General features: G+C 34.2%; 1 protein-coding gene across 11 annotated transcripts in view; it reads right to left on the minus strand.

The window, feature by feature from the left end:
• Ralyl (RALY RNA binding protein like) overlaps positions 1–26258 on the minus strand; it is a 622839-nt gene that overhangs the window by 84742 nt on the left and 511839 nt on the right. For all 11 annotated transcript variants that reach the window (XM_078016965.1, XM_078016963.1, XM_078016964.1 and 8 more), the window contains one exon: positions 25661–25693. In XM_078016965.1, the coding sequence (XP_077873091.1) occupies positions 25661–25693 (33 nt within the window). The remainder of the gene's footprint in view (positions 1–25660; positions 25694–26258) is intronic.

The following is a 26258-nucleotide window of genomic DNA, read 5'->3' on the forward strand; positions in this document are numbered from 1 at the left end:
CCTACCATGAACTGGGGACAGAGAACAGTGAGCTCAAAGGCACAAGTTAGGAAAGACCTTGAGAAATTCAATAATGTAAGAAGGTCATTTCAGGGCTACTGCCCTTCTGCAGACCATAAATAATAGTGTCTTGGGGGTACCCTGATGCAAAAGACATGGAATGGTATAGAGAGATTCAAGACATGTTTTTTTTTTTTTTTTTTTTTTTTTTTGGTGGCTTAAAGAACTGGGGAGATTCTATTATCCTTTTTGAACAGAAGAAGATTGGGAGGAAGAGGTTCTAGAGGAAACTGTCAGGATGAGTTTGGGGCATGATAGTATTTGAATGCTTATGACATAGTTAAGAAACACTTTCAGGGGAAATTGCATATTATCTGAGAGGAGCCCCAAAGATAGGGCTTGCTGGGGAAATAATTCTGGGTGTAAGCATATTGATAGTAATGAAGCTATGGAAAAGTTGAGGTGTTCTTTGGGAGTAAGTGTAGAGAAAGAAGGCTGTTCATGTGGATTCTAGGCCTTAGACATCAAGAAAAGGAGGAGGAGACAGCAAAGAATCTAGGTCATATATGTGTAAGAAATGAACTGAAAAATAGCTTCTGTGTGGACCCCAGCTTGCCACTTACTAGATATGACATTGAACCATCTGCTTAATCTTTCTGAACCTCCTTTGCAAAATGGGATAAGGAACCACCTTCTTGTATAAGGAACCATCTTCTTGTTTTTGATACACTGTAGTCATTCAATGAGTGTTTTTATCAGTTTTCCAACAGCTAAGAATTAAAGGGGATTCTCTGAATCCAAAGTCTGTGATTTTTCCTACTGTGTCTATTTTCTGTAGATATTTGTTAATTAAATACATTTAATAATATTAATGTCTTAGTGTACATAATGTTTCTTCCTGAGGTATTGAAGAGAAAGTTTGTTATTAAAATGATGAGAACATTTAATTTTAGATGTGTAATTCATCTTAATATTTATGTAGGTTTCCTCTATTTGTAAAGTCCCTTTAGATCTTTACTTCCCAGTTTCATTTTCCTACTAGTGAATTTACAATCACTATAATAATGGTAATAAACAATGTTGAGCAGTTACTAATCCTAATAGATATAGGTGAATATTGACTATGTACTAGACATAGTACTAAACATAGTAGATGAATTAAATAGTGATTGATTGATGAGACAATAATTTTCCTATAATGAAAATTCTCAGGATTTTCTAAAGTTATTTCCAAATAAGTTCATAGAGAAGACATGGCTGAGTTTTTTATAATTTTTTTCCTGAGGCTTTTTCAAATATTATAATCTCAGAAGACTTTAATTGCTAGAAGAAAGTGTGATTCATTGACCAATTAATAAAGGTATTATTAATATGGATGACAGTAATGATTCCATTCATGTCTCTTACACCTTTAGGAATTGCTTCAATAATTTAATAGCTTTCTGAAAATTTAAAAATGCATGAGGAAAAAAGAATTCAATTTTATCTATTTAAATTATCTTGTCCAACTCACTTATTTTTTGTTCAATCCTGACTGCTAAAGACATATTTACAAGAACCAGAAATAGCTAAGTATTCTGAATTGTTTGACCTCATGTTCCGCTGCCTGCCATCATGAACTCAATTTTACCTGTCAGAGTTAAAAATGAATGAAATGCACAAATAGACCTGTCTCGACAATGATGCTAAGGCTGCTTTTGTCTTAATGGTTTGGACTTTAAGCAGAAATGCCATGACAGTAGCTGGCTTAGGTCCCAAGCTATAAAATCAAGCTGGATTTCCAAGAAAGAGGAAGAGACACAAGGAGATGGAAGGTAACTCCTGGACAAGTTAGAATCTTGTCAGTTAGCCTTCTCAGCCTTCCTAACTTTCCTCTCCATCCTTTCATCCTTTATTCACTTATTTACTGTTAACCTTTGTTACTCTTGCCAGATTTTCTCTCATTTATAAAATCCCTGTTTTTTCTTTCTATGTAAATCTCTATATAAAATTAGCTGTTAAATGACTGCATTGTTAGGACTCATATTCAGGTTGAAAAGGTATTTAATGAATTCTCTAATCGTATTGCTGGAAAAAGTGAGTCTTTCAGTTATGAAAATACCATCCTACTTATAGGGGACAGACAAATGTGAGTGGTGGGAACATGAGGTTAAGGGAATAATCCTATAAAATGGGCCCACTGTGCTGACCCCCACATGCTTTGTTTTACAAGAAGCAATGAATCTGCAGCATTCCTCAGCAAACTACCTGCTATTTGCAGGCTAAAGTAATGCTGATAAGAGAAATCCAAATTACCCTGAAAGGGGAGATTTTGTGACCCTTTCCATAGACCAGATCCCCAAACTCAAGAAGATAAGGATAATTCCTTACAATTATAAAATCTATAAGAATTTATGGTTAAGAATCCAAATAGAACTGGTCAGCATGGGCCAAAGTGACTTAGTATTGTCATGGCAGTGACAGTCTGATGTCATCCTGCTGTCAGTCAAAAGTCAAGAGGTAGAACTGGGAACAACTGTCTGGAAACTTCTCTGGGTTCCCCAATAAAACTGGAGTACTGAAGAGGCACACTATCCCTCTCTGCCTTGAAAGAACCCACTTTATCCCTTGAGAGTGTCCCTTTTATTTTCCTGTCCTTTCAATAAACTCATACCTGTTACTCTGAACAACATGTCTGAAATCTTGCTGACTTGTATCTCAAGAATCAGGGTTTGAAAGTGGGAGGGTGGTCTGTGCATTGCCTCAATTCCCCAGAAGTCCCAAGCTCTGTAACCCAATTTTTCTTTCACCCCAATTTTTCTTCCCTCATAAACTGTGTAGTGGTCTCTTGCCAATGGGCTAATCTATTTGCCTTTAAGGAAAAGAAATTTTGTAATTTTCGTTTCAATAGTTTTACATTAACAATCTATTTTGTAGGCCACTAAAAACAAAATGATGATAAGATGTTTAGGACAGTGTCCAGGTGGAAACTAAATCCAGGAAATGTCAGGACTTTTGTCATTTGGATCATGGTCACAGTGGCCTGGTAATTGACTTTCTAGAAAAGTAAAATGATGGTTTAGAGTATTTAATATGAATAAGAATTTCATATTATTTATTTAAAATCTGGTGTACTTATATGAATTTTATTCTACTTGTGAATGTATCTTTATTCTAACAGTTCAGCTACCCTTAGAATTTATTGGGAAATCAGAATAGTGAAAGTAATTGTGCTGAATTATACATCTATACCCTTTATTTACTTAAGATTAAATGAGGAACAAATAACTTTCCTGGAATTTGATTTAAAATTTTTCATTTGTGTAAGAAGAAATAACAGCTTATTGGGCTTTCCAATATATGCAATCAATTTTATTTAATCCCTTTGAATCCATAAAGCCAATCTCATGAGTAGACTAATATACAAAGTATTTCTTTTTATTTTCCCTCACAGAACTTCATTAAAACATAATCTGAAAAAAATCAATAAACTCCCTATAATAAGCAGGGTGCATTTTAATGGTTTTTTAGAAGACATCCTGCCAATAATAACTATTACTAGAGGCTTCTCACTTATTATATCTGGCTCCTTAAATTAAATTGAATAATCAATTACTGAGTACATATTGTAAGTTAGGTACAATACTGGGAGTTGCGGATAATAACATCAGAAGAAGCTCAAGGTATGCCAATCTAAATATGAGGGATTAGACAGATACACATACAACTGTAGAGTGAGGCAGAATTCAATAAAGGTCCAAACAGAAATTAAAAACTGCTATGAGAGCTTGTAGGCAAAAGGAATAGGATGTGCTAGTGGGAATGGTGATCAAACAAACCTTCATGAAAAAGATGACATTCTGATTGGACCTCATAAAAGGGTGGGCCTTTGGCAAATAAGTGTTAAAAAATGAGGTCCTTCTGAGTGGTCAAACAATGGAGGTAGTAGCTGCTCGTCTGTAATCCCAGTGATTGAGGCTGAGGCAGGAAGATTGCAAATTCAAACCAACCTCAGGAAAAAAAAAAAAAAAAAGAGTTGGGGATGTGTCTCAGTGGCTAAGTACCACTCTGTTCAATTCCCAGTACAAAAAAACAAGGCAGTAGAACAATGTGGGACAAGAATGAACTGTGCTTGGTGAAGACTGTTTTTTTTTGTTGTTGTTGTTGTTGTTGTTGTTGTTTTTCTCTCTCTAGACCAGGGATTGAACTCAGGGGCACTCAACCACTAAGCCACATCCTCAGCCCTATTTTGTATTTTATTTAGAGACAGAGTCTCACTGAGTTGTTTGGCACCTTGCTGTTGCTGAGGCTGGCTTTGAACACTTGATCCTTCTGTCTCAGCCTCCTGAGCTGCTGGGATTACAGGTGTGCGCCACTGTACCCAGCTTATCATAATATTTTTGATACTTGAAGAGTATCCACACTTGAACAGATTTATAAGTTTTATCAAGATATGTGAACAAAAATCTGTCCATTTTCCCTTATGTGTTAGGAAACATATAAATCTGTATTTACTATGGTATATGTATGTGTGGTGAATACATATACATACATATACTCAAAATTCAAACAATAAACTCTTTAGTATAATATCATTGACGAAATAATTTATTCCTATGGAATGGGGAGAAGGTGAATGATACCTAGAGAATTATGACATTTTTAGAGTTCTTGACTAATTATAAATCAGGGCCTCTGACCTTATAGAAAGTGGCTAAGATGTTCAAAATATTAAAATAATCTACCAAATCCATGTAAGGGTTCTGATCTTTCATATGTTTGAATAATATTTACTCTTTTACACATTACAGGTTGGTACTTTAATTGAAAGACATGTCAGTGGCATGATGTGTGAAAAGCAAATTTTGGAAATGAGAGAAGAAAAGGAGGAAAAGAAGGAGAATTATTTTTCTCTCTTCTAGCTGAGTTAATATGGATTTTGAGTTTGGGAGTGTCACCTGGAATAGAGAGTATGTTGTCTGTCTCTGTGCTGCATTCTGATAGGGAGGATATTTAAAGATGTCATTCCAAAACTGTGTTAGTTTTCACTTTTGTCTTCCATTCTAGCACAAATGTGAAAATATGTATATATTTTTCTTCAATTCATGATTATTTTATAATGCTGCAATGAGAATGAAAATTTTTTCTTCGTTCACAGCATGACGTACTCAGTAACAGAACTATAAATATAGTCTCACCCGGACCAGCGCAACTATCCACAAACCAGTATTCCTCATCCCAAATACTTCTACATCTCCTTCCTATCATGTTTATTGTTAATGACTTGGAAGTATTTCTTTTTAATTAACTATCAATAATAATAATAATGAAATCAACAACAATAACAAAACCTCTTCAGTTACTCCCCATAGACTATAAGGTAACACAGAGTCTTCAATGTTAGGAGTCTCCAATATGCAACTCCTTCAACATTCCTTCCCTATGAATTCAATTACTGAATCCTTCAGCATTTCTCAGCATCTGCTCTCTGTCTGGCATTATTCTTGCTCCTTGTTGTCAGGTAGAGACATGCTTGTACCTCTACGTAAGCTTTTCTATTACCTCAGTTGAGTAACAGTAAGTTTTCTGTTATGCTGTCCACCCATTAACATATGGTGTATCTTCTTTCTTTTGGAAGTGTATTCGTTATTAAAGGCCTAACCCAAGTTCTACTTCTTTCCCAATTATACAATTTGTCAAATGAGGTTAAATTCTATTTTCTGTGCTATCCTTTGATTATAGTCTTTCTTGTACTTACGTTTGACTCATGCTTTGTCAGTGCTCTGCTTTTCTTGTCACTTAGCTAATTTATATAGATTTATTTCTGTTAGCCTTTCCCCTTCACAAGCCAATCCTTCCATTCCATTAATCATTCCCGTCTTTCTTCTTTGAACTTAATCTAATTTATCTGAATTTCTTGACACTGAAGTTTTCAGTTAAATATTCTAGGAAGACTCGTGTCAAAATCCAGTAGACTATTATCTATTTCCTTGTTTCAACTAAATTTAGTCATTAGTATGCAGATCTCATTCTTGTAACTTCTTATGCATTCTTTTATCTAGCCATAGATTAGTATTTAACCATTTATAAGTCTGTTTACTAGATGATGAACTAAAAAGGCAGAGTGTTTGTAGCCACAAAATAGATGTTTTGTTAATTTGTTAATTAAATGTTTACATTTCCTTGAAACTTTCTGTTATAATATTTCTGCCCATAGGAAAAAAAATGCTTACATTAAATTCTTCAAACACATAAGTATCGATATTAGAATGTTTGGACCATTACAATTGCCATATTAGGTTATACCTTTCTTTCATTTATCAACATGTTGACTCAGTTCCTTGCATTATGATAATAGAGCTGGATCCTATAAACATTTCTCTGCTCAGGGCACAATGTTAGGGTTTGTCAGGAGAGGGTACTGGAGGAAAACTGCAAAACACAGAAGAGGAAAGGGTGCCCTTCCCAGGTTCCCATGGACTTTTCTTCTTGCTTCTGTGGCATGGCTACCAGCAGGGTATCAGAGACTCAGTCATAAACATTGGCATCCCAGCAGGAGGCTTCTTATGCATCACCTCCTGTTTTGATTTGGATCTGTAATATCCCTTGAAAAGCTCATGTTTTGAAAGCATGGTCACTAATGCAGCAAGGTTTTGAACTGGGACTTTCAGGCAATGATTAGAGCTCATACCTCTTCAATGGATCAATCCATTTACTGATTAGTCCATTGATAGCTAAATGAATTACTGAGAGGTGGGACCTTGTTGGAGAAAGTTGGACACAGGAGATGTGGCCTTGGACTATATTTGTCCCTGGCCCCTTGTTTGTGCATATACTCTCTCTCTCTCTCTCTCTCTCTCTCTCTGCTTCTCAGCTACCATGATCTGGGCAGCTTTCCTTTCCCATGTCCTTCTGCCATGATGTTTTTGCAGTGGGGTTGACTGACCATGGATTGAGATTGAGACTATGAGCCAAAATGAACATTTCCTCCTCCAAATTGTTCTTGTCTGGTATTTTGGTCACGGTGATGAAAAGCTAACACAAGTCCAGTCTACCAACATCCCAACACACTTCTGTGCCATTCAGTAGGCTGCACCCATACACTGTCTAATGAAATATGAATCTCAGCCTTGGGGAGAGTGTCTCTTCAAGTTCCTTCCTTAGCTCCTCTCCCTCAGACATAGAGGTAGTAGTTGTTCCCTTTGTTTTCTACTCCAATATTCTTTTGCAACATCTTACTGATATAAAGGACTTAATTATCTTTTACTAGCCCATATTTCTTAATATTAATTATTTTGCTGTTAAAATTACTGGTGTGATTTTTATCTTTATTTTCCTGACTGGACCCTGATGGACACAACCTGGTTTAGGCATTTTTGTGTTCTACATGTTTAAAATGATCATATATGACATGTAGTCAAAGGATATGAGTTTTCAAATTATAAGTAAATACTTTTCATATCTTATGTATTTGATGCATTTGATATGATGATGATGATGATGATGATGATGATTTAACTTATTGGACTATAATGATTTTTCTAAAGTTTTCTTCCAAGGGTAAAAATGTCAACTGCACAATTCTTCATGGTGGAGTTTAATTTGTGAAATATCTAAGATTTTAAAAGGTATGATATTAATAATAATAATTGATAATCTATGATAATAATGTCAATACTTACTAAAATGCTAACCACTTCTCAGCTACTGAGTGCTTTGCATTTATCAAATGTTTTAATTGTCTTAAAAAGTTATCTGGGTAGGTGTTAAAGTTAACTTGGTTTTCTAAATTAGAGAAAAAAGTCATCAATATGACTAATTCAAGTCCAGAGTATAAACAAATTGTCTATGGGTTACCAATATTGGTGGAGAAAATACTTGGTGTTTTGTTCATTGCAAGCAAAATATAAACCATGAGTTTGACAAAAAACCACAAAGCTAATGAAATCGTACTTGGCATTAAATATAGTGACTTTTTTAAAGAAGGTAATAATTCCAGTGGACTTTCACATTTGAGACATCACTAGAAATATTTAGTTTAATATGTATCAGTGCAATTCTAGAAGGATTTGGAACAATTGGAATGCATACAGATAAAGAAAATTAGGATGGCAAAAAGCCTCAAAACAATGTCTATATTAAAATGGTTGAATTAAATAAGGATGCTTAATTTTGAGAAGAAAGCCTTTGGGAAGGAAGGCAGAAAATTATTTAAATATTTGAAAGGCTGTTTAGTGGAAGAGGAATTGAATTTATTTGTTGTGGCTACAGAAAGCAGACAAATTATTAAAGGAAAAATGTTATTGCTAAATATAACAAAGAAATAGAATATTGTGTTCCAAATACCTTGATCTTTTAGTAATGTAGGAAAACAATAGAATCATAAAATGGAAAATACAATGACAAAACATTGCATGATCTAATGTAACACACAGACACATGCACTCCAAGAGACGCCCAAGAACCGTTTGTTAGGGATTTACAGAGAACAGAATTAATTGCATAGTTTCCAAGTCAAGTTTTATAAGTTTATTAAAATAAGTTAATTGTTAAAATTAACATTTATATATTCACATGTAGGTTTAGGAAAAGTAAAGTCGAAGAAATGAGAAGAGAGGAAATTAAATTGGTCACCAAAATTTGGCTCCCTTTTCCTTAGTACCAGTTCTAGTCTCTTTGACTTTCCTCAATTAAGCTGGAGTAGGATCCAGGAAGAAATTAAATTGAGCTTTCTTGTTGTCTAGATAGAAATAAAAATACTTCTTTCAGAATCTATGGGATACTGAAGACCTGATGTTAAAAAAAATTATAGCCTTAGATGCCCTCAGTTTTGAAGAAGAAAGATGAGAAAGAAAACATCTCCATTCTGATCTCCTCATTAGAAAAAGAGCAACTTAATAAACCAAAGTAAGTCCCAAAGAGGAAATTAATATAAGGTTCAAGTATGGAAATCTATCAACACAATCTGTAAAAATGAAAGGTGATTATGATTAGTAGATGCTAGAGGCATTTAATAAAATTTAAGAGGCATTCCTGTAATATCATTTTTTAAACATTTTTTTAGTTTTAGCTGGACATAATTTATTTATTTATTTATTTGGTGCTGAGGATTGAACTCAGTGCCTCACACATGCTAGGCATGCGCTCTACCACCGACCCACAACTCCAGCCCATCTTGTAATGTATTTAAAGTAAAACAGTAAAAAGAAAATTACTTAAATGCAGTAGAATATATGCCTAAGACAAGTGGGAAATATTATTTTTACATAAAATAGCCAAAGAATTTAACTTAAAATCAGCTTTTATTGCCATTATTATTTTAAAAATAGCTTGATGGTTTTAGCACATCTCTATATTCTGAACTTTATCATTCCACTGTGCACATGTACATGGTGTTTGGAATCAGCTATTTTCCTAAAATATCTGACTTCTCATAAATGTTCTCTGTATTCTTTTTATTACAAATCTCTGTTGCATGGAACACATGTTACCTAAGATGAGTATTTCCTACAAGTATTATAGAAGCAAAAGTAGCATATTGAACACTCATTGATTTGATTTGCACTATTCCAATTATGACTTTCTTCTATAAGCATAATTTATTTTCTAACTATTATTTTTCCCCACTGGTTGATATGCCAATTCTTATTCCCAAATACACATTTGTAAAAGATTTCCTCCACTTGATATTATTATTCTCCCTCATATTACTATTTCTTTTGTACTTTCATCTTTTATTTTACCAGCTGAACTTTAGAAATGTCAAATGTGCCGCCCCTCCAACACCATAATTTTTGCACTCATATTTATTTTCAACAAACCATTCACCCCTTTTATGACAGTCTTAGTTAAAGAGCATAGCTAAATAATTGTTAAATGTACATGTGTAGGTTAGATTCTTAGAATGCTGGTGTCAGAGGCAGACAAAACATGATGAGCAGCTATCTTCACAGAATTTTGTCTGGCTTTGGTACTGGCACAACTTTTATATTGATGTCTTTCTGTTTCCTTCACAAATAAAAAATGGTACAGGTGAACATAGAACTACTGTCTTAAAACCTTGAAAATGCCCTGTTATTGTCTTCATAGTCGTATATATCACAGAGAAAACTGAGTAGGCCTTTCTTTTTGGATGGGTGCCTGTAGGTTTTATTTTATTTTAATTTCAAATTTTGAAAACCTCATTGGAATAAAAACAATGAATGATATTTTACCATTTGTTATGGACTCATTCTACAAAAATTTGGGAGAGGGAATAAATTATTTATAAGTTAAACATGATGGTTTTTTAATCCATTTCTTTTCCTTTGTTCTCATTTCTGCCACTTTAATTTTTCTCTATTTTGCTTAGGGGAAATTTGTGAAAACCCCTATTTGTTATGATTTGGATATGAGGTATCCCCCAAAAGCTCACCTGTGAGACAATGCAGGGAGGTTCAGAGGAGAAATGATTGGATGGTGAGTCTTAACCCATCAGTGAATTCATCCCTGATGGGTTTAACCGAGTGGTAACTAGAGGCAGGTGGGATGTGGCTGGAGGAAGTGGTTAAATAGGGGCGTGGCTGTGGGGTGTATATTTTGTGTCTGGAGCTGAAGTCTCTCTGCTTCTTGACCACAGTGATGTGAGCTGCTTCCCTCTGCCACACACTCTGCCATGATGTTCAGCCTCACCTTGAGCCCCTGAGGAATGGAGCTGACCTTCTGTGGAGTAAGACTTTTGACACTGTGAGCCCTCAAATAAACTCTTCCTCCGCTTCTGTTGTTCTGATCAGATCCTTTAGTCATAGCAGCGGAAAAGCTGACTAAGACATTATTGATTAGATTTGTCTCTAATTATTTACTGAAGTCCTCCACCCCTGTTCATCAAATCTTCCATTAACTACTGGAAGTGAAGCATTATATTGATTCTGAGGTTTTGTTAACAATCAGTTTCTTATGACCTACTCATGTTTCTTAGAGGCAGTTTTTAGCCTTATGGGAACTAAGAAAACATACCTTTTGTGTAACGTTCTTCAGTTTCTAGAATTAAACCATGTTCAGGGGAATATGTTCTCTTTGAGCCCTCAGAATACTGCTGTGTACTTGTACAAAAGAATTTTTTTCATAAGCTTCCATGTTTTTTTCCCCTTGTTAATTCTTTTCTGTCTTGCTTAAGTCAACATTTAGTGTTTCTATTGTTATAACTATGCAAATATTATTCATAGCTGAGTAATATACTGTGCAATGATTAACTTTTCTTCTTGGACAAATTGTTGTTTACTTGGCCCTTATACTTGTCTAATTTTTTCATTCTTCCCAGAGCTCTCCATCGTTCTGCTACAAGCCAGACCTCTCACAGGTCTGCCACAAAGCCACTGTCCTTGTACCCCTCCTCACCTTAGAACTTGCTTCTCTTTTGTGTTAGATACCCCACCCTACTCCACCCCCTTAATTTTTTTTCATTCAATGATTTTAGTGGAACAACTGTCTGTAGATTTATTAGAAAGGGTTTGTGAATAATTAGGTTTCAAAAAAAACTGTTGATTCTTATTATTTGTGGATTCTCTATTTGTGAATTTGCAAAATGATTTATTTATTTATTTATTTATTTTTTAGTTGTCGATGGATTTTTATTTATTTATATGGTGCTGAGAATCAAACCCAGTGCCTCACACATGCTAGGCAGCACTCTACCACTGAGCAACAAGCTCAGCCCCAAGACACATTTTTTCTTTTTTTTTTTTTTTAAATTTTTTCTTTTTTTTATTGGTTGTTCACAACATTACAAAGCTCTTGACATATCATATTTCATACATTAGATTGAAGTGGGTTATGAACTCCCAATTTTACCCCAAATGCAGATTGCAGAATCACGTCGGTTATACATCCACAATTTTACATAATGCCCAATTAGTAATTGTTGTATTCTGCTACCTTTCCTATCCCCTACTATCCCCCCTCCCCTTCCCTCCCTTCTTCCTGCAAAATGATTTATAACCCCTAAACCAATACTGGCAAAGTTCTCTCAATTATTCACACATGTGTAAAAGAGTTATACAAATTTGAAGTCATCTGATGTGCACGTTCCTAGCTGAAGTTGAACAAGGTGGCACTCTGCTACCTCATTTTTGCTCTCACACTATATACAGCCATCTGTTTTGTGATCTACTTAAAGCCATGATTTTTGTTTTCCTTTTTGTGCTTGTGTTTATTGATTTGACTTTTAAGATGGCCCCCAGCACAGTGTGGAAGGGCTGTCTAGTGTTCCTAAGTGCAAGAGGATTGTGAGGTACCTTAAGAAAAGACACATGTTAGATCAGCTTTGTGAAGATTCGAACTATACTGCTACTGACCAAGAATCCAATGTTAGTGAGTTAACAGTACATATCAAGTAAGAAGTCTTCAATTAGAAACATACATAAGCATGGTTATGTATTGAATGGCTGGCAAAACTGTGACCAGAAGCTCCCAGAAACCTAATCCTGTATTTACTCTAGGAACAACAGGCTCCATGTTTGATAATTTAGAGTTTGCACTGACTTTATAGAATATAACTACTCGTAAAAACAACAGTCTACTGTTATCTTTTTCTGCCTTTGTGATTTGATTGATAATGGGTTTGACTTGATTGACAGTCTAAATATTTGGGCTAAAAATAATTTTCCTTCAGAATTTTGAAGGCATTATTCTTTTATCTGCATGGTTCTAATCTTGAGAAATTCTGATGTCATTCTGCTTCCAAGGGTTTTTTTTTTTAAAAAAAAAATATTTTCATTGGATCTTTTTAATTATACACGACAGTAGAATCCATTTGACATAATTATTAAAGCATGGAATATTTCTTGTTCTTCAGTCCCCAGTACTTCCTCTTCCTCTCCCCTCCCTTCAGCCACTGCTCCCTTTCCTCTACTCTACTGATCTTTCTGCCATTTACCCATAGTCATATTTTTTAAAGAGAGAGAGAGAGAAAGAGAGAGAGAGAGAAAGAGAATTTTAATATTTATTTTTTTTAGTTCTCGGCGGACACAACATCTTTGTTGGTATGTGGTGCTGAGGATCGAACCCGGGCCGCACGCATGCCAGGCGAGCACGCTACGCTTGAGCCACATCCCCTGCCCCCATAGTCATTTTTAAAAACAGATTTCTTGTGCATGTACATGATGGTGAGATTCACTTAGGTATTTTCATATATGTACACAGGAAAGTTATGTCAGTTATGTCAGAGTCATTCCACTGTCTTTCCTTTACCTATCCCCTTTGTCTACTACACTAAACTTCTATTCTTCTTTTTATCCCCTACTTATTATGAATTAGCTTCCACATATCAGAGAAAACATTCAAACTTTAGTTTTTGAGACTTGGCTTATTTCATTTAGCACGATAGTCTTCAGATACATCCATTTACCAGCAAATGTCATAAAGTCATTTTTCTTTTTAGTTGAGTGAATATATACTACATTTTTTTATCCATTCATCTGTTGAAGGACACCTAAATTGGTTCCATAGATTAGCTATTGTGAACTGAGCTCCTATAAATATTGATGTGGCTGCATCACTGTTGTATGCTGCTTTTAAATCCTTTGGATATATACCAAGTAGTGGGATAACCGGGTGGTTCCAGTATAAGTGGCTTTTATTTTGCTATTTGCACATTTATGGTCTTCTTAGCTATAGTCTGCCCAAGTTTGGGTCATCTTTCATTTACTGTGCTGACTGCCTTTCTGTTTGAAAGCTCATCAGTTTGAGAACATATTTCTACAGCATTTGAGAATGTTTTCCTCATTAGATAGATATTGAACTTCTGAGATGAGGTTCTCATTATTTTAAAATATTTAATATTTTGTATCTATTTGATCTTTTAAGTTCATACCCAAATTTCTATAGAATTTTTTTATTTCTGCTAAAATGCTTTTGATTTCCAGGAAGTTTTTTCTTATCCTCCATATGTACTTTTACATAACATTTTACAAATAAAGCTACAATATATTTTCCTCTATTTAAGGATTTAATTATAAGCTTTATTTTTAGTTTTTTGTTTGTTTAGTTCCATTTAGTTTTATGCTTACTATATTTTCGGTATTTGTGTGGAATTCTCTTTGTGTGGATTTTCTCTTGGGCTTTTCTTTCTTTGAATATCTTCTCAAATGTCTGGTGATTCTTTGCTAGTTGGTCAGATCTCAAAGCAGTGTGCCAAAACTTGGCTGGAAGCTCTCTCTCTCTCTCTCTCTCTCTCTCTCTGTGTGTGTGTGTGTGTGTGTGTGTGTGTGTGTATGCTTGTGCACACATGCATATTTGCAGAGCTTTTTGCCTGGTGGGGTGCACTGCAGCACGATGGGATGAGGTCCTAGGGATTTACTGGGAATGTCAACTGCCATCTATAGGTCATTTGGGTGGTAATTTTCCTCAGACAGGCTGAACTGCTCAAATAAAGAAAGTCTCATCCTGGTGTAATATTGAAAAATAATGGAATTTTTGTCTTTTCCTAATATTCTATAGGTGGTTAAGGTAGAGGTAAAATATTTAATCTTCTGTGAAGCATAAGGACTAAGGACCAGTTGGAGTGTTAGGAATTCATGTGATAAATGGCACCCAGCAAACATGTCACATGTATTCATTTCCCATCTGCTGGTGAGAGTTGTTGCAAAGCAAAGGGAACACTTTTTTTTTAAATGAAGAAATAAAAGCAGCATCAGCAACAAGGAGGAGAAAGAGGGATGGAAAGAAGAACAGGAGAGGAAGTAAAAGAAGGGAGAACTGGAAGACAGGAAGAGGAGGAGAGGAAGGAGTAGAGAAAAGGAAGAGGGTGAAAAGAGAGGGGATGGGAGTCGGAGCAGGAGGAAAGAGGGGTAGGAAAAGTGGAAAGGGAAGATTAAAGAAGGGAAAGGGAGAGGGAGTTGAAGAAAGGTGACATATGGTCTGTGCTTTTGCATTTCCCTTAAGGCAACAACTGTTGAATTTTCTGTCTTGTTTCATCCAGTGTCTCTTGTAAGATACTCTTTTGTTCAGCCAGATAGTGCTCCTGGCTATCTCTATAGTGCAAATAGAACCTGCCTAGCTTTACATCCCGTCATGTATTAATAGTCCACGACTTTTTATTACCTCAAGAATTATAAAGTCATGCAGTGTGAGACAGATATCTGTTTATTTTTGTTTTTTCTTGTCCAGTAGTTAGAGTTCCTAACCAATTCCTTATACTACAGATACCAGCTTATTCCTTTTATCCTCTTAATTAGATTATAACCTCCTTGAAGGGAAAGAGTTAGTTTTCTGAAAAGCTTCCCAACTTATTGTGATAAAGGACCAGGTGTTTAATTTAAAAATTTTCCGATCCATCAGAGTCTGAGACTTTTGTATGAAATCATATACTTTGATGTCACAGCACTGTCAACATGCTGTAAAAGTTTTCAAATGTTTGTTCTTTGGTAGTGTTTACCTATCAGGTGTGAGACTCTGGGTTCATTCCCAGCACTACATAAAAAAAAAATTACTCTTGCTTTATTTATGTAGTCATGTACTGGTATAAAATGATTCACTGATCAGCACTGTTTACTGAATCCACTATGAGAAGTATCAGAATCTGGTCCACTGTTTAATTTTGCTTTGCATCTACCAATATGACTTTGGACATTTTTACAATATGACTTTTGCACCGAATACCTCCTTTCTAAATATAACTGAATTGATATTCATTCATTCCTGGGAATGAAGTCTCAATTAGAATAAAATGGCATTGTAATATCCACTTCTTGTTTTTAACCCCCGGTTTGTACTTCACAAGTCTCAATGTTAAGCATCGAACAGTGTTTCTCAAAATAAAGTAAACTGAAGAATATGAAGAACCTTTTAGATATATTTAAATCTATCTTACTTAATACCACTCTTCATCTGACATTGTCAAAAATAAACGTCAAATACTGAATTCTGCAGCAATAACCATTTAGTGTTGTGATCTTTACAATATGGAAAGAAAGCTCAATATTTAATAGGAAACTGTCCCTGTCTTATGGGCTAGTAGAGAATAGCAGCTGACATTGTTACCACATCATACTTTTCATACACACAGTGCCTGTCGAATAATGAATGGAGGTACTTAATGAAACTGGACAGCTTTTCATTGCACAAAGGCCATTGATACTATCAATCCTTTATCTAGAGCTTCAAAGTCAAAGCTGGAAACTTAAGAAATCTAGGAGTGAATGCTTTGATTTATTGGGCATCTTCTTAATCTATGACTTGCTGGTTTTACATGGGAATTTGAAGTACTTAGCCTGCTACAGGTCTACCAAGATTAATGAGGATAATCAAAGGACCATGATTTACAGAACATATCTTTAAAATAGCTTCTCTGGGGAGCCTCACTTTTTACAAGGCTTTCAAGATTTTTAAGGTCCAATTGGGTTATAGCATATACTTCGCTGCCTGAATGATATAATAATTTAGCCAATATCTGAAGAAATGTCCCATCAAGCGTTTCATCTTTTACATGCTTTTCATTGAAGCTAAAGGGAAACTGTAGTCAAGGTTTGCTTACCACTGCAATGAAATAACTTTCATTTTGAAGTTGAATGTGGCCTGTAGTGTATCTTGAATGTGATCTAGTAAAAATTGCACCAAAGAAGTAATGAGGTTTCTAAAAATAAGAAACATTTGGGGGTTAACTCTTCATTTTAATGTCTACTTTGGTTAGCACGTGACAAGATATAGCTGTTCCATACTTTGAGCTTTAAAAGAAAAATGTTCTAAAAAGCTCTTAAAGAATAAGTAATGCCTGACTTTTGCTAATATTTGGCAGTTACTGATTATACTGTGGTAACTGATTTGTTCTGTAGAGTTAAGCAGAAAATCCTTTTGAATCAAAAAGTATTTCTGTGCTTTGAAAATGGCATTAAAAGCATTGAAAAGGTCATATTTTGAGACTGATGAAATAAAGATCAGTCATTCTTAGCGAGGTGATCAGAATGTGATTGAGAAGTAAGCCTTTAAAACTTGCCTAGCACTTTTATAATGCAAGTCTGAGATTCACAGTGTCTCCAAAAAGTAATAAATAACTTTTAATGTATGTGATTATTTTCCTGTATAATTAAAGCTATTATTTAGACATCCATAATGATTCAAATGAACCTGAAACTCAGAAGGGAACACAGTGTTAGTATTAGAAATTAGCAGCTCTTTCAGCAAAGGCCTCAGACTGGCTTCATTCCCAAATGGCTGTAAATGTTTTGTATGTCTTCATGGAGATATTATCAGACCTCTACATCTCAGCTTTCCGGTATTAAAAGAGTGATGATATCACTTTTATCCATATGAGAATCAATAAAGATTCATTGACTAACACAGAATAAAGGATAATCAATTTTGAACTCTCTTAAGATGAATGTTATTTACACTCTTGAGAAATTACTTAGATAATCAAGTATGATTAAATTAGATATTCAGCTTTAAGTATATTTTATGTTATTAAAAAAGGAAAGAATTTATACTCTTTAAGAGAGCTTACATAGTTTTCTTTCCTTTGAGGTGGGTCAAAGGTGGTCAAATCAATGAAATCAAAGCACTTTTTATTTTGTGTTTTCATTTCTAGTGAGATATTTTTTATTGATTTTTAAAAGAAAAATAAATGACAGCAGAATGCATTATAATTCTTATTACACATATACAGCATAATTTTTCATATCTCTCATTGTATATAAAGTATGTTGACACCAATTCGTGTCTTCATACATGTACTCTGGATAATGTCTATCATATTCCACCATCATTGCTAACTCTTCCTCCCACCGCTCTTCCCTATTTAGAGTTTCTTTATTCCTCCCATGCTCCCCCTCCCTACTCCACTATGAATCAGCCTCCTATTATCATAGAAAACATCTGGCGTTTGATTTTTGGGATTGGCTAACTTTACTTAGCATTATCTTCTCCAACACCATCCATTTACCTGCAAATGCCATGATTTTATTCTCTTTTATTGCTGAGTAAAATTCCATTTTGTGTGTGTGTGTGTGTGTGTGTATCATATTTTTTTATCCATTCATCTACTGAAAGACATCATTTTTAAGGTTGCTTTTTAAAGTATATGCGACTAAGTCCTTGTTGTACAATGAATTAATATCTCTCTCTTCATGTAGTCTTTCTATACATGATATCTACATTGTTTTATTCATATAGACATTCAATAAATATTTCTTTCATCAGTCAGACTATGTGATTACTTTTTCCAATCTAGCCTGATAGTTTAAAAACTTCCATGACTATAGTTGGGGGTGTAGCTCAGTGAAATAATACTTTCCTAGCATGGGTAATGCCCTGATTCCATCCCTAGTACTTAAACAAACAAAACCCCTCATAATCTATGAAAAAAGTGCTGGTAGCAATATGGAAACAATGGTATTTGAGTAAGTTAATACACCTCTTCAAATTTCGGTGGATTCAAATTTGATTTCTAACACCACTTAAGATTAGCTCCTCTCATGAGTGAGAACTTATGCATGTCAAATATCTTTCTTTATTTATTATGTATGGCTATATGATGTCTATAAAACAAATTGTTTCAGAAATGTGTGATATAAAGTTTTCATAAGCCTTCCACAGACTTTAAAGGGATTGTAAGACTTGTCCTTTTAGACCAATTTAGTGGTGAGGAATTGAGTTTGTTCTACAAACAAGAGTTTAGAGGATACAAACATTAGCCAATATTATTTAATTTTGCAATTTTAATAACATTTTATTTTAAATAGACTCATAGCCTATAGAACATCATATTTGTTTGGGGGTAGAATGGATTTAATGATTGAGTAGGTTCTCTCTCTGTCTCTGTCTCTGCCTCTCTCTTTTCATCTCCCTCTCTCTAATAACATAATGACATTATGATCAAAGATCTCATCCAAATTTTTGGGAGGAAGAGGTTGTCTATGATATATAACAATGCCAATTTTCAATGTAAAACTGATATGAATTGTGACATTTGGGTTAATGTGACACTTTATTATATGAACAAATTAGATAGTGGTGGAAGTGCTGATAACACTCTTTTGAAATATCATCAGCTATAAAGTACTGCACCACTGCTTTCTTTATAAAAAGAGCTTAAATAAATCTATTTAATGATCCTATGCATTTTCTTCCCTCCATGTAACACTATATTCCTGCCTGCTATAATCTACAATTATTTCCTTTTCCCTGAGGAGAACATTTCACTGAAGAAAGAAAAGCCATTTCAGTCACAATCAGACGCTCTGTTCCTGAGACATATTTTATTTGTAAGGACTGAGGATGACTCTTTTTGATGACTAGACTATTTTATTATTGAAGAGTAATGATTTCGTGCTTCTTAAAATGTGTCCCGGAGCCCATGCATTCAAGACATCACCATCAAAATATGCACATACATGATTGATTACCCAATTTATTGGTGATATTGTATATGCCATCATGGTGCAGTTTAAATGATTCTGACAAGTACAGAAGAGTGTCATTGACAGGTGCAGAAATAAATGATGGGTTTAAGCTTTCAAATGTTTTTACAGCATTTCACTGAGTGGCAGGTTGATAAATTAAAATTACAGTTGTAGCATCGGGCCTGAAAACACAACTGCTTTAGATTACAAAAATAGCATTGTGGAAACTTTGTATACTCTCCAGAGAAGTAGCCTGAAGGGCCCTGGAAAAAAAAAATGAAGCAAGTGCCGTTGCTGAAGAAATCATTAATTTTGTGGTGGCACTGTCTGAGTCTAAAACAACGTCGACAACAAGAAAAAATAGATTTTTAGAAGAGGAAAATTGGCTTTATTTCCTTATTCCTTTTTTCCCCTGGAGATGTATAGAAAATTGAAACCACACCATCAAAAGACAGGCATTGGATTGGCTATTAATGATTCCAGGATGTCTGATGCTCATATTTAAAGCTAAGGGACTATTTCTCATCAACATTTTCATGGTTTCTATACTGTTCCTGGACTTTACCTTTGTCATCTGTTGCCATGATCCCCCCCAGCCCAACTGAGAATCCTCAAAGAAATCACCCAATCAACTTACTAATTCTGATATTCTTAAAGAAAAGGATTTCACCTGACATTTTCTTCCATTCTTATTTGATTCTCTTCAATCTTGTTTTTTCAAGTCACGCTTCAACTATAGTGTAGCTTTCTAAGTGGCTATACTATGACCTCATTTTGGATGTTATCCCACTTCAGTTAAAAACAAAAGGGGCAAGTAGATATGAACCAATGACTCTATTTCATCCATAAGATGGCAGCTAAGTCAGTGTATTAGTATAATTTCTGAACTCATACCCTACCTTAACTTGCCTAGCTTGCCTCTCATGTCTCTTAATGACTTCTCAAGCTTGCTAGATGGGAATCTTTGATTTTCTTGGTGTGATATCTTCTCTCTGCTGTTTCTCACCTACTGCATTCTCCCAGGAATGCCAGTCTTAATACCTCTCAAATGAATTCTTGCATCTCTTAGGATAAACACAAGTCCTACTTAATTTTTTTCCTGACCATCTCATCAATTTCTTTAACTTCTCAATTCCTGAATTAAGACAACTCCTTAATTCCTGTGAATAATTTGACAGTATTCAAATAATTTCTCTTTTACTTTTTAATGTTCTGCTACCCAACCATTCATAGATCAGCATTGCTTTTCTTTTCCCGTGTTTCTATTATTAAAGTTTTTAATATCATACTCCTGATAATCATTGCATAGAATATTAGCTGCAATTTCTATTCATTTTCTGTTTACTCATTGTTAAACAGTGTCCTGAGCACTTTGAGCATTGTTTTATTCATAACAACCAGGAATTAGATGCCCCTTTATGTGAGAAAATAGACCATCAGATGAATTTAACTGACCATGCCACCTATATAAAAAATGTTAGAAGATCATTCAAATCAAGGAAATCAAATCACAGAGTTTGGACTCTTAAAGCAGGTGGCTAATAGTATAATATACGGTATATGTTATTAAATGTAAGATTTCCTATGGGTAAAAAAACATGGGTAAAAATAAAATATGAATCTTTAACCTAATTAGAATGCTAAGGTTAGCAGGGTGCAGTGGCACATGCCTGTAATCCCAGTAGCTCAGGAGGCTGAGACAGGAGGATTGCAAGTTCAAAACCAGCTTCAGCAAAATGAGAGGCGCTAAACAACTCAATGAGATCCTGTCTCTAAATAAAATACAAAAAGTATGGCTGGGGATGTGGCTCAGTTCAGTCCCCATTGCCCCTCCCACCAAAGAAGAAGAATGACAAGGTTAATAAAGTTTTCATAATAGCAGGAGTATATTGGCAATACCAGTTCAAGACTGGGAACAAAGGGGGGAAACATCATTCAAAGAAAATTATTTAATAAAACACACTTGTTAGCAATTAAATGATTAATTTGGAGCTTTGCCACCCTGACAGTGCTTACTCCCTGTTTAGACTTAGCAGAATAGATTTCATCCATCTCAAGAACATTTGAGATCCAGGCCTAACTGGTATGTGATCAGCTCACTCACAGAGCCATTGTCATAAAAGAGATTATTGTATTAATTCTAGTATTTTTATCTTTGATGTACTCTTACAAATCTCCTAAGCAAACCTGGGAAATAATATATTCTGAGATATATCAACATGATTTTTAGTTAGTTCTACATTATTTAAATTCTTCTGATAGTTAAAAAACGTCTGAAAAATTTTTACCCTTGTGCTAGTCACTCTCATAATAAATTTACTCTTGAAAAACTCATTAACTGGAAGACTGGTATAATTCAAATTTCAATGCCAAACTACAATGAATTCTACATTGAAAGTCTTCTTTAAAAAAAAAAGTTATCTTATTAACTTGCTGAAGAGGTGAGAAGAGATAATTCATGCAGGAATTTTCCTTTGGTTCCTTCAGTGTATTTAACAAGCGGCTCAGTGTTTGGGAAGTGTCAACAGTCACAGTGCTTGTACTTGAAGAGAACTCCTGCATTGTCTTGTCAAGTCCTTCTACAATGTGAATCGCAGACTTCAAATGAACAGGATCTTCCTCTTTCTCACATCTGTATTTCTCATTACAAAGCTGTAAAAAGCTTTTTAAAGGCAAGACTGGTTTTAAATTAAGATTTATATCTTAGAATCTTAATTGAGATGATCACTCTGTTCTTACTTACTTTTCTATATGCAAAGTTGATGCCTATTTTCTTCTAGCTTATTTCCAAAATCAGAATCTGATGCTTCCTAAAAGGAAGTCTTTGTAAGCATAAGTTTTATTAATTGCTCTAAATTGCTACCAGGATATTTAGAATATTAGCCATTTAGTACTTGTTTAGCCCCCAAGCTTAAACACCACACTAAAATAAATGTTGCTCAACTTATTTTGTTAATCTTAAGTAGAGTGACTTGGGCAAGAAGTTTAATATTTAAATTTATTTTATTTATGATATCAACATACTTAACATGATATATTTATAATGAATTTATAAAACATTTAAAATATAAAAGAACAAATTTATATATAATATTTTAAAAAGATTTTCATTAATATTTAACCAATATTTGTTAAATATTTAATATTTAAATTATATTTAAAGTTCTTTAAAATTTATAATATAATCCCAGCCTTAGGTCTTGGACACATCAAAATGAGATTTTATGCACCTTAGCCCAAGCAGTTTGGAGATGTCCTTGACACCATCTGAGTTCTTTGCATCTGTCCTGGTCTCTGATGGGTGAATTCAAAGGCAGTCCTAGATCAGTGCTATCAACTCCACCATATGTATTTCAAAGCAGAAAGGGACTGTTAGAAGTTACCATTCAGAGTTATTAAGAGATTCAAGAGAGCTAAATGTACATGAGGACTTGTGCATGGGAAGCATGTATGTATGCTCACTTTCACTGCATCATTGTTCTGGGAACAAAGTCAGACTCTGGGATGAGCCTTCCTGCCTATTCTAGGCACATTATGGGAAAACTACATTACATGAGGCAAGGAGAGGCTATAGTTTCTTTTTTCCTAATGATATTATTTTATTAATAATTTCTTCATGCATATGAAGGAAAACTTTTCTTATTTCAATGTATAGTCTTTGTTCTAATATCTGAAAATATATAGTTCTAAGATCTGACATTTCACCTACTTCTTTTTACAAGTCCCTTGATCTTGTTCAGTAAGCAAATATTTTCTTTGATATTTTTTCCTACTGGTATATTCAGATTTATTTTATATTGTGAAATTTAAAATTTTTATTTCAAAATTAGTGTTGCACATTTATCAGAAAAAAAAATTTGGTTCCTTTAAGAATAAATACACATTTAAAAGTATCAGTATGTCTATACAAAAAATTTAAGTGATAATTATTAGTGTTTATTATTAAAACCTGAAACAATATCTGTAATAATCTTGTTCATAGCTTATTCTATCGTAATTTCTATTTTTCCCTCTATTATAAATACTTTTTTTGGTGTTCACATGTAACTCAAAGCCCTATCTATAAGAATAAAGCTTTATCATCCACACACTATTTCAGAGATCTCTGATTTTTTAATAGAATTATACATATATGTTTTAGAACTGTAATAATAGCTAACATTTATGAGCAATACCTATGTGTCAAGTACAGTGCTAAATGTTTCATCAAAATTATCGTATTTAATCTCCATTTTACAAATAAGGATCTTAAGCTTGGGGGTTTGAGTAATTGCCTAAATTAATACAGTTAGCTTGTAAGTGTCAGATTATGAGGGTAAAAGCCACTTTTCAGAAATACATATTAACAAACATTTTAGACACTTGGCAGGTGATGGGCTGAAGTATGCAATATTTGGCAGTGATTTGTTCATTAATATAATGCATATACTTTTATTGATTATAGGATTAAAATTAATGCAAGGTGTACAGGGGACAAACTCAATATCACATACTGATACCATAAACTGTAGACCATGCACTTATTCCCTTTCACATGTGACTATAAATTTAAAGTCATAAATCTGAATTGTAGTTCTTACAATAGACTTCCTGGTGCCTGGCGGGTTTATATATGTCTATTATGTTCATTTTCACCACATTTTCTCGTTGAACAGGCAGGAGAGAGATTCATGCATACTTTCTGACAAATAAAGTTTTTAGAATAATTTTTTGGGAGGATCAGCAAATTTGGTTATAAGTTAGAATATTTGGTCAGCAGAACCATTTGAGTTGCATGCTTTACCCCAGTTTACTTTTAAGATGTAGAAAAAGAGCATCAATATTTAATTAGTGTCATTCCAGTATTCTTACTTTAAGTATTTGTCAAGTTATACATCATGATTGTTTTATAAAGTTTTTCTCAGGACTCTAATGCTGAGTGTTCATCTCCTGATAAGTTGTAAACAAAGATTACTTAGGGTCTGCCCTTGTTCAATAGAGGCATGTAATAAAAAATGGACTCCATCTCAGAGTAGTCATGAGAATAGGAGAGGTGGCAGAGAAGCTGTACTAAGTGAGGCATGAAGAGAAGTTATTTCAGCCCTCTTGACTCAATGGAGACACATATGCATTCAAAATAAAAGATTTCTTCAGTTTTAGAGATATTTAACAATAGGAGCTGATGATCGATGTAGCAGAGTAGTATGCTCTAACGATTTTTTGGATCAAACCAACTTGACCTTTCATTTTTCATAAAATCCTGCAGGAAAATGCACATACACCATTTTTCCCCTTCCACCTTTCCTAACAATTATTTTGATTTCCATGATTTGAATGACTTTCTGAAATGCTTTTATGAGGAGTAGGAGGGAATTGGGGACCATTTTGTTCAACGTGTGATAGCAATACTCCAGGACTGTGAGAAAAGTAATAAAATAAAATTGATCTGATCATTAAAAAATCTAGCCCTATCTCATCTTTCTGGTCACTAAGCCAAAAGTATAGTAGCTGCCTATATGTAACTTTTTTTCCCCTATCAAATATAGCATGATTTTATTTTTGTTAGAGATCATGTCTTTCAACGCTTTTTGATATAACACCAAATGTAATGCTGAGTGCAATTTCCCTTCATAAGAAATTTGAATACATGTCTAATAATTATTTGATAGAACAGATAAAAACAATATAGCTTATTCTTAATTAGTTCTAAATGCCCCAAAACAGCACATTTACATCCTTGTCAACAAAATGTTGACATAGGACATGCACTGTGACTCAGAACAATGCCCATCAGAAGAGGCAAGCACTTGTCTTACCCAAATCTGCCTCAGGGTTCTTCAGCTTCTTGTTCAGAGAAGCAAAGAGTGTGAGTCAATTGGAGAAATAAAGTTAAATGAGAGAAAAGGAGAAAAGATATAGGTTTTGAAGAAAGCTTTGGAGGAGAGTGATGGAACACTAAGTAGCATAGACTAAAAAGAAATAGTATATAAATGGGTAAACAGACTGGGAAGAGTGCAGCTGTGGTTCAGGGGAATTTTAAAAAACCAATCTGTGCATCTTTCCATAATGAGAATACAGAAATTCACTTATTTGTTTAGTTTTTACAAAAGATGTAGCATTTCACATGCATCCAGTAGCTGAATTTCTGAGGTCACAAAACAGCCTGAGGAGCGTTTTAGTTAAGTCTGTATAAAACAAACAGAGCAATGTGGCATGCAATGACATGTTATGGTTTTGAATATGGGGCTAAATGACTGCAAATATCATCTCAGAAGACCTTGTGAATTTGAATTAAATAATTAATATTTAAAATATTTAGACATACTCACCCAACAGACAGGAAAGGCTCCTTTGATTCAAGTCTATGGAAAAAATATATGAAAGATTTATTTTAATATAACAATTTGCTGTACACTCAAAATTGCTTTTACATGAATCTGACTCATTGGATGGAAATACATGGTTTAGCAGTAGAAAATGCTGTAAATAATATATTAAAATTTAATCTGAACTAATTCAAATTCTGGCTGGATAATACATAGGTGAAGTAAAATGAGAGAGCCTTGGAATGGGTAACATTTAAATAGTAGATTAAAATGAAAATAGTGTTAGTCTAATTCCAGTGCGTACTCTCTGTATCTTATTTTCTTTATTCGTGATAATTTGTGGAACTTTGAATATAACTATTTGAAGTTGTAATAGCGAAAAAATGTATAATGTTTTTGGCTACACATTGGCTGAATAATTGATTTTGAGGGTAAATACTCTGTGATGAAGAGAGAAGCAGCATGTCATATGTGGTCATTTAGTGGCAGTAGGGGATATGGTAGTGTTGGGTCATAGATTAGGGTTCTTCTTCCTAAGAACTGGGTATTCTCGCGACCTCATAACATATCAAAAGTGAAGTCTAATCTTGAAGGTTCTGGA

The sequence above is a fragment of the Ictidomys tridecemlineatus genome, chromosome 7 (genome assembly GCF_052094955.1).
Source record: "Ictidomys tridecemlineatus isolate mIctTri1 chromosome 7, mIctTri1.hap1, whole genome shotgun sequence".
Lineage (NCBI taxonomy): Eukaryota > Metazoa > Chordata > Mammalia > Rodentia > Sciuridae > Ictidomys > Ictidomys tridecemlineatus.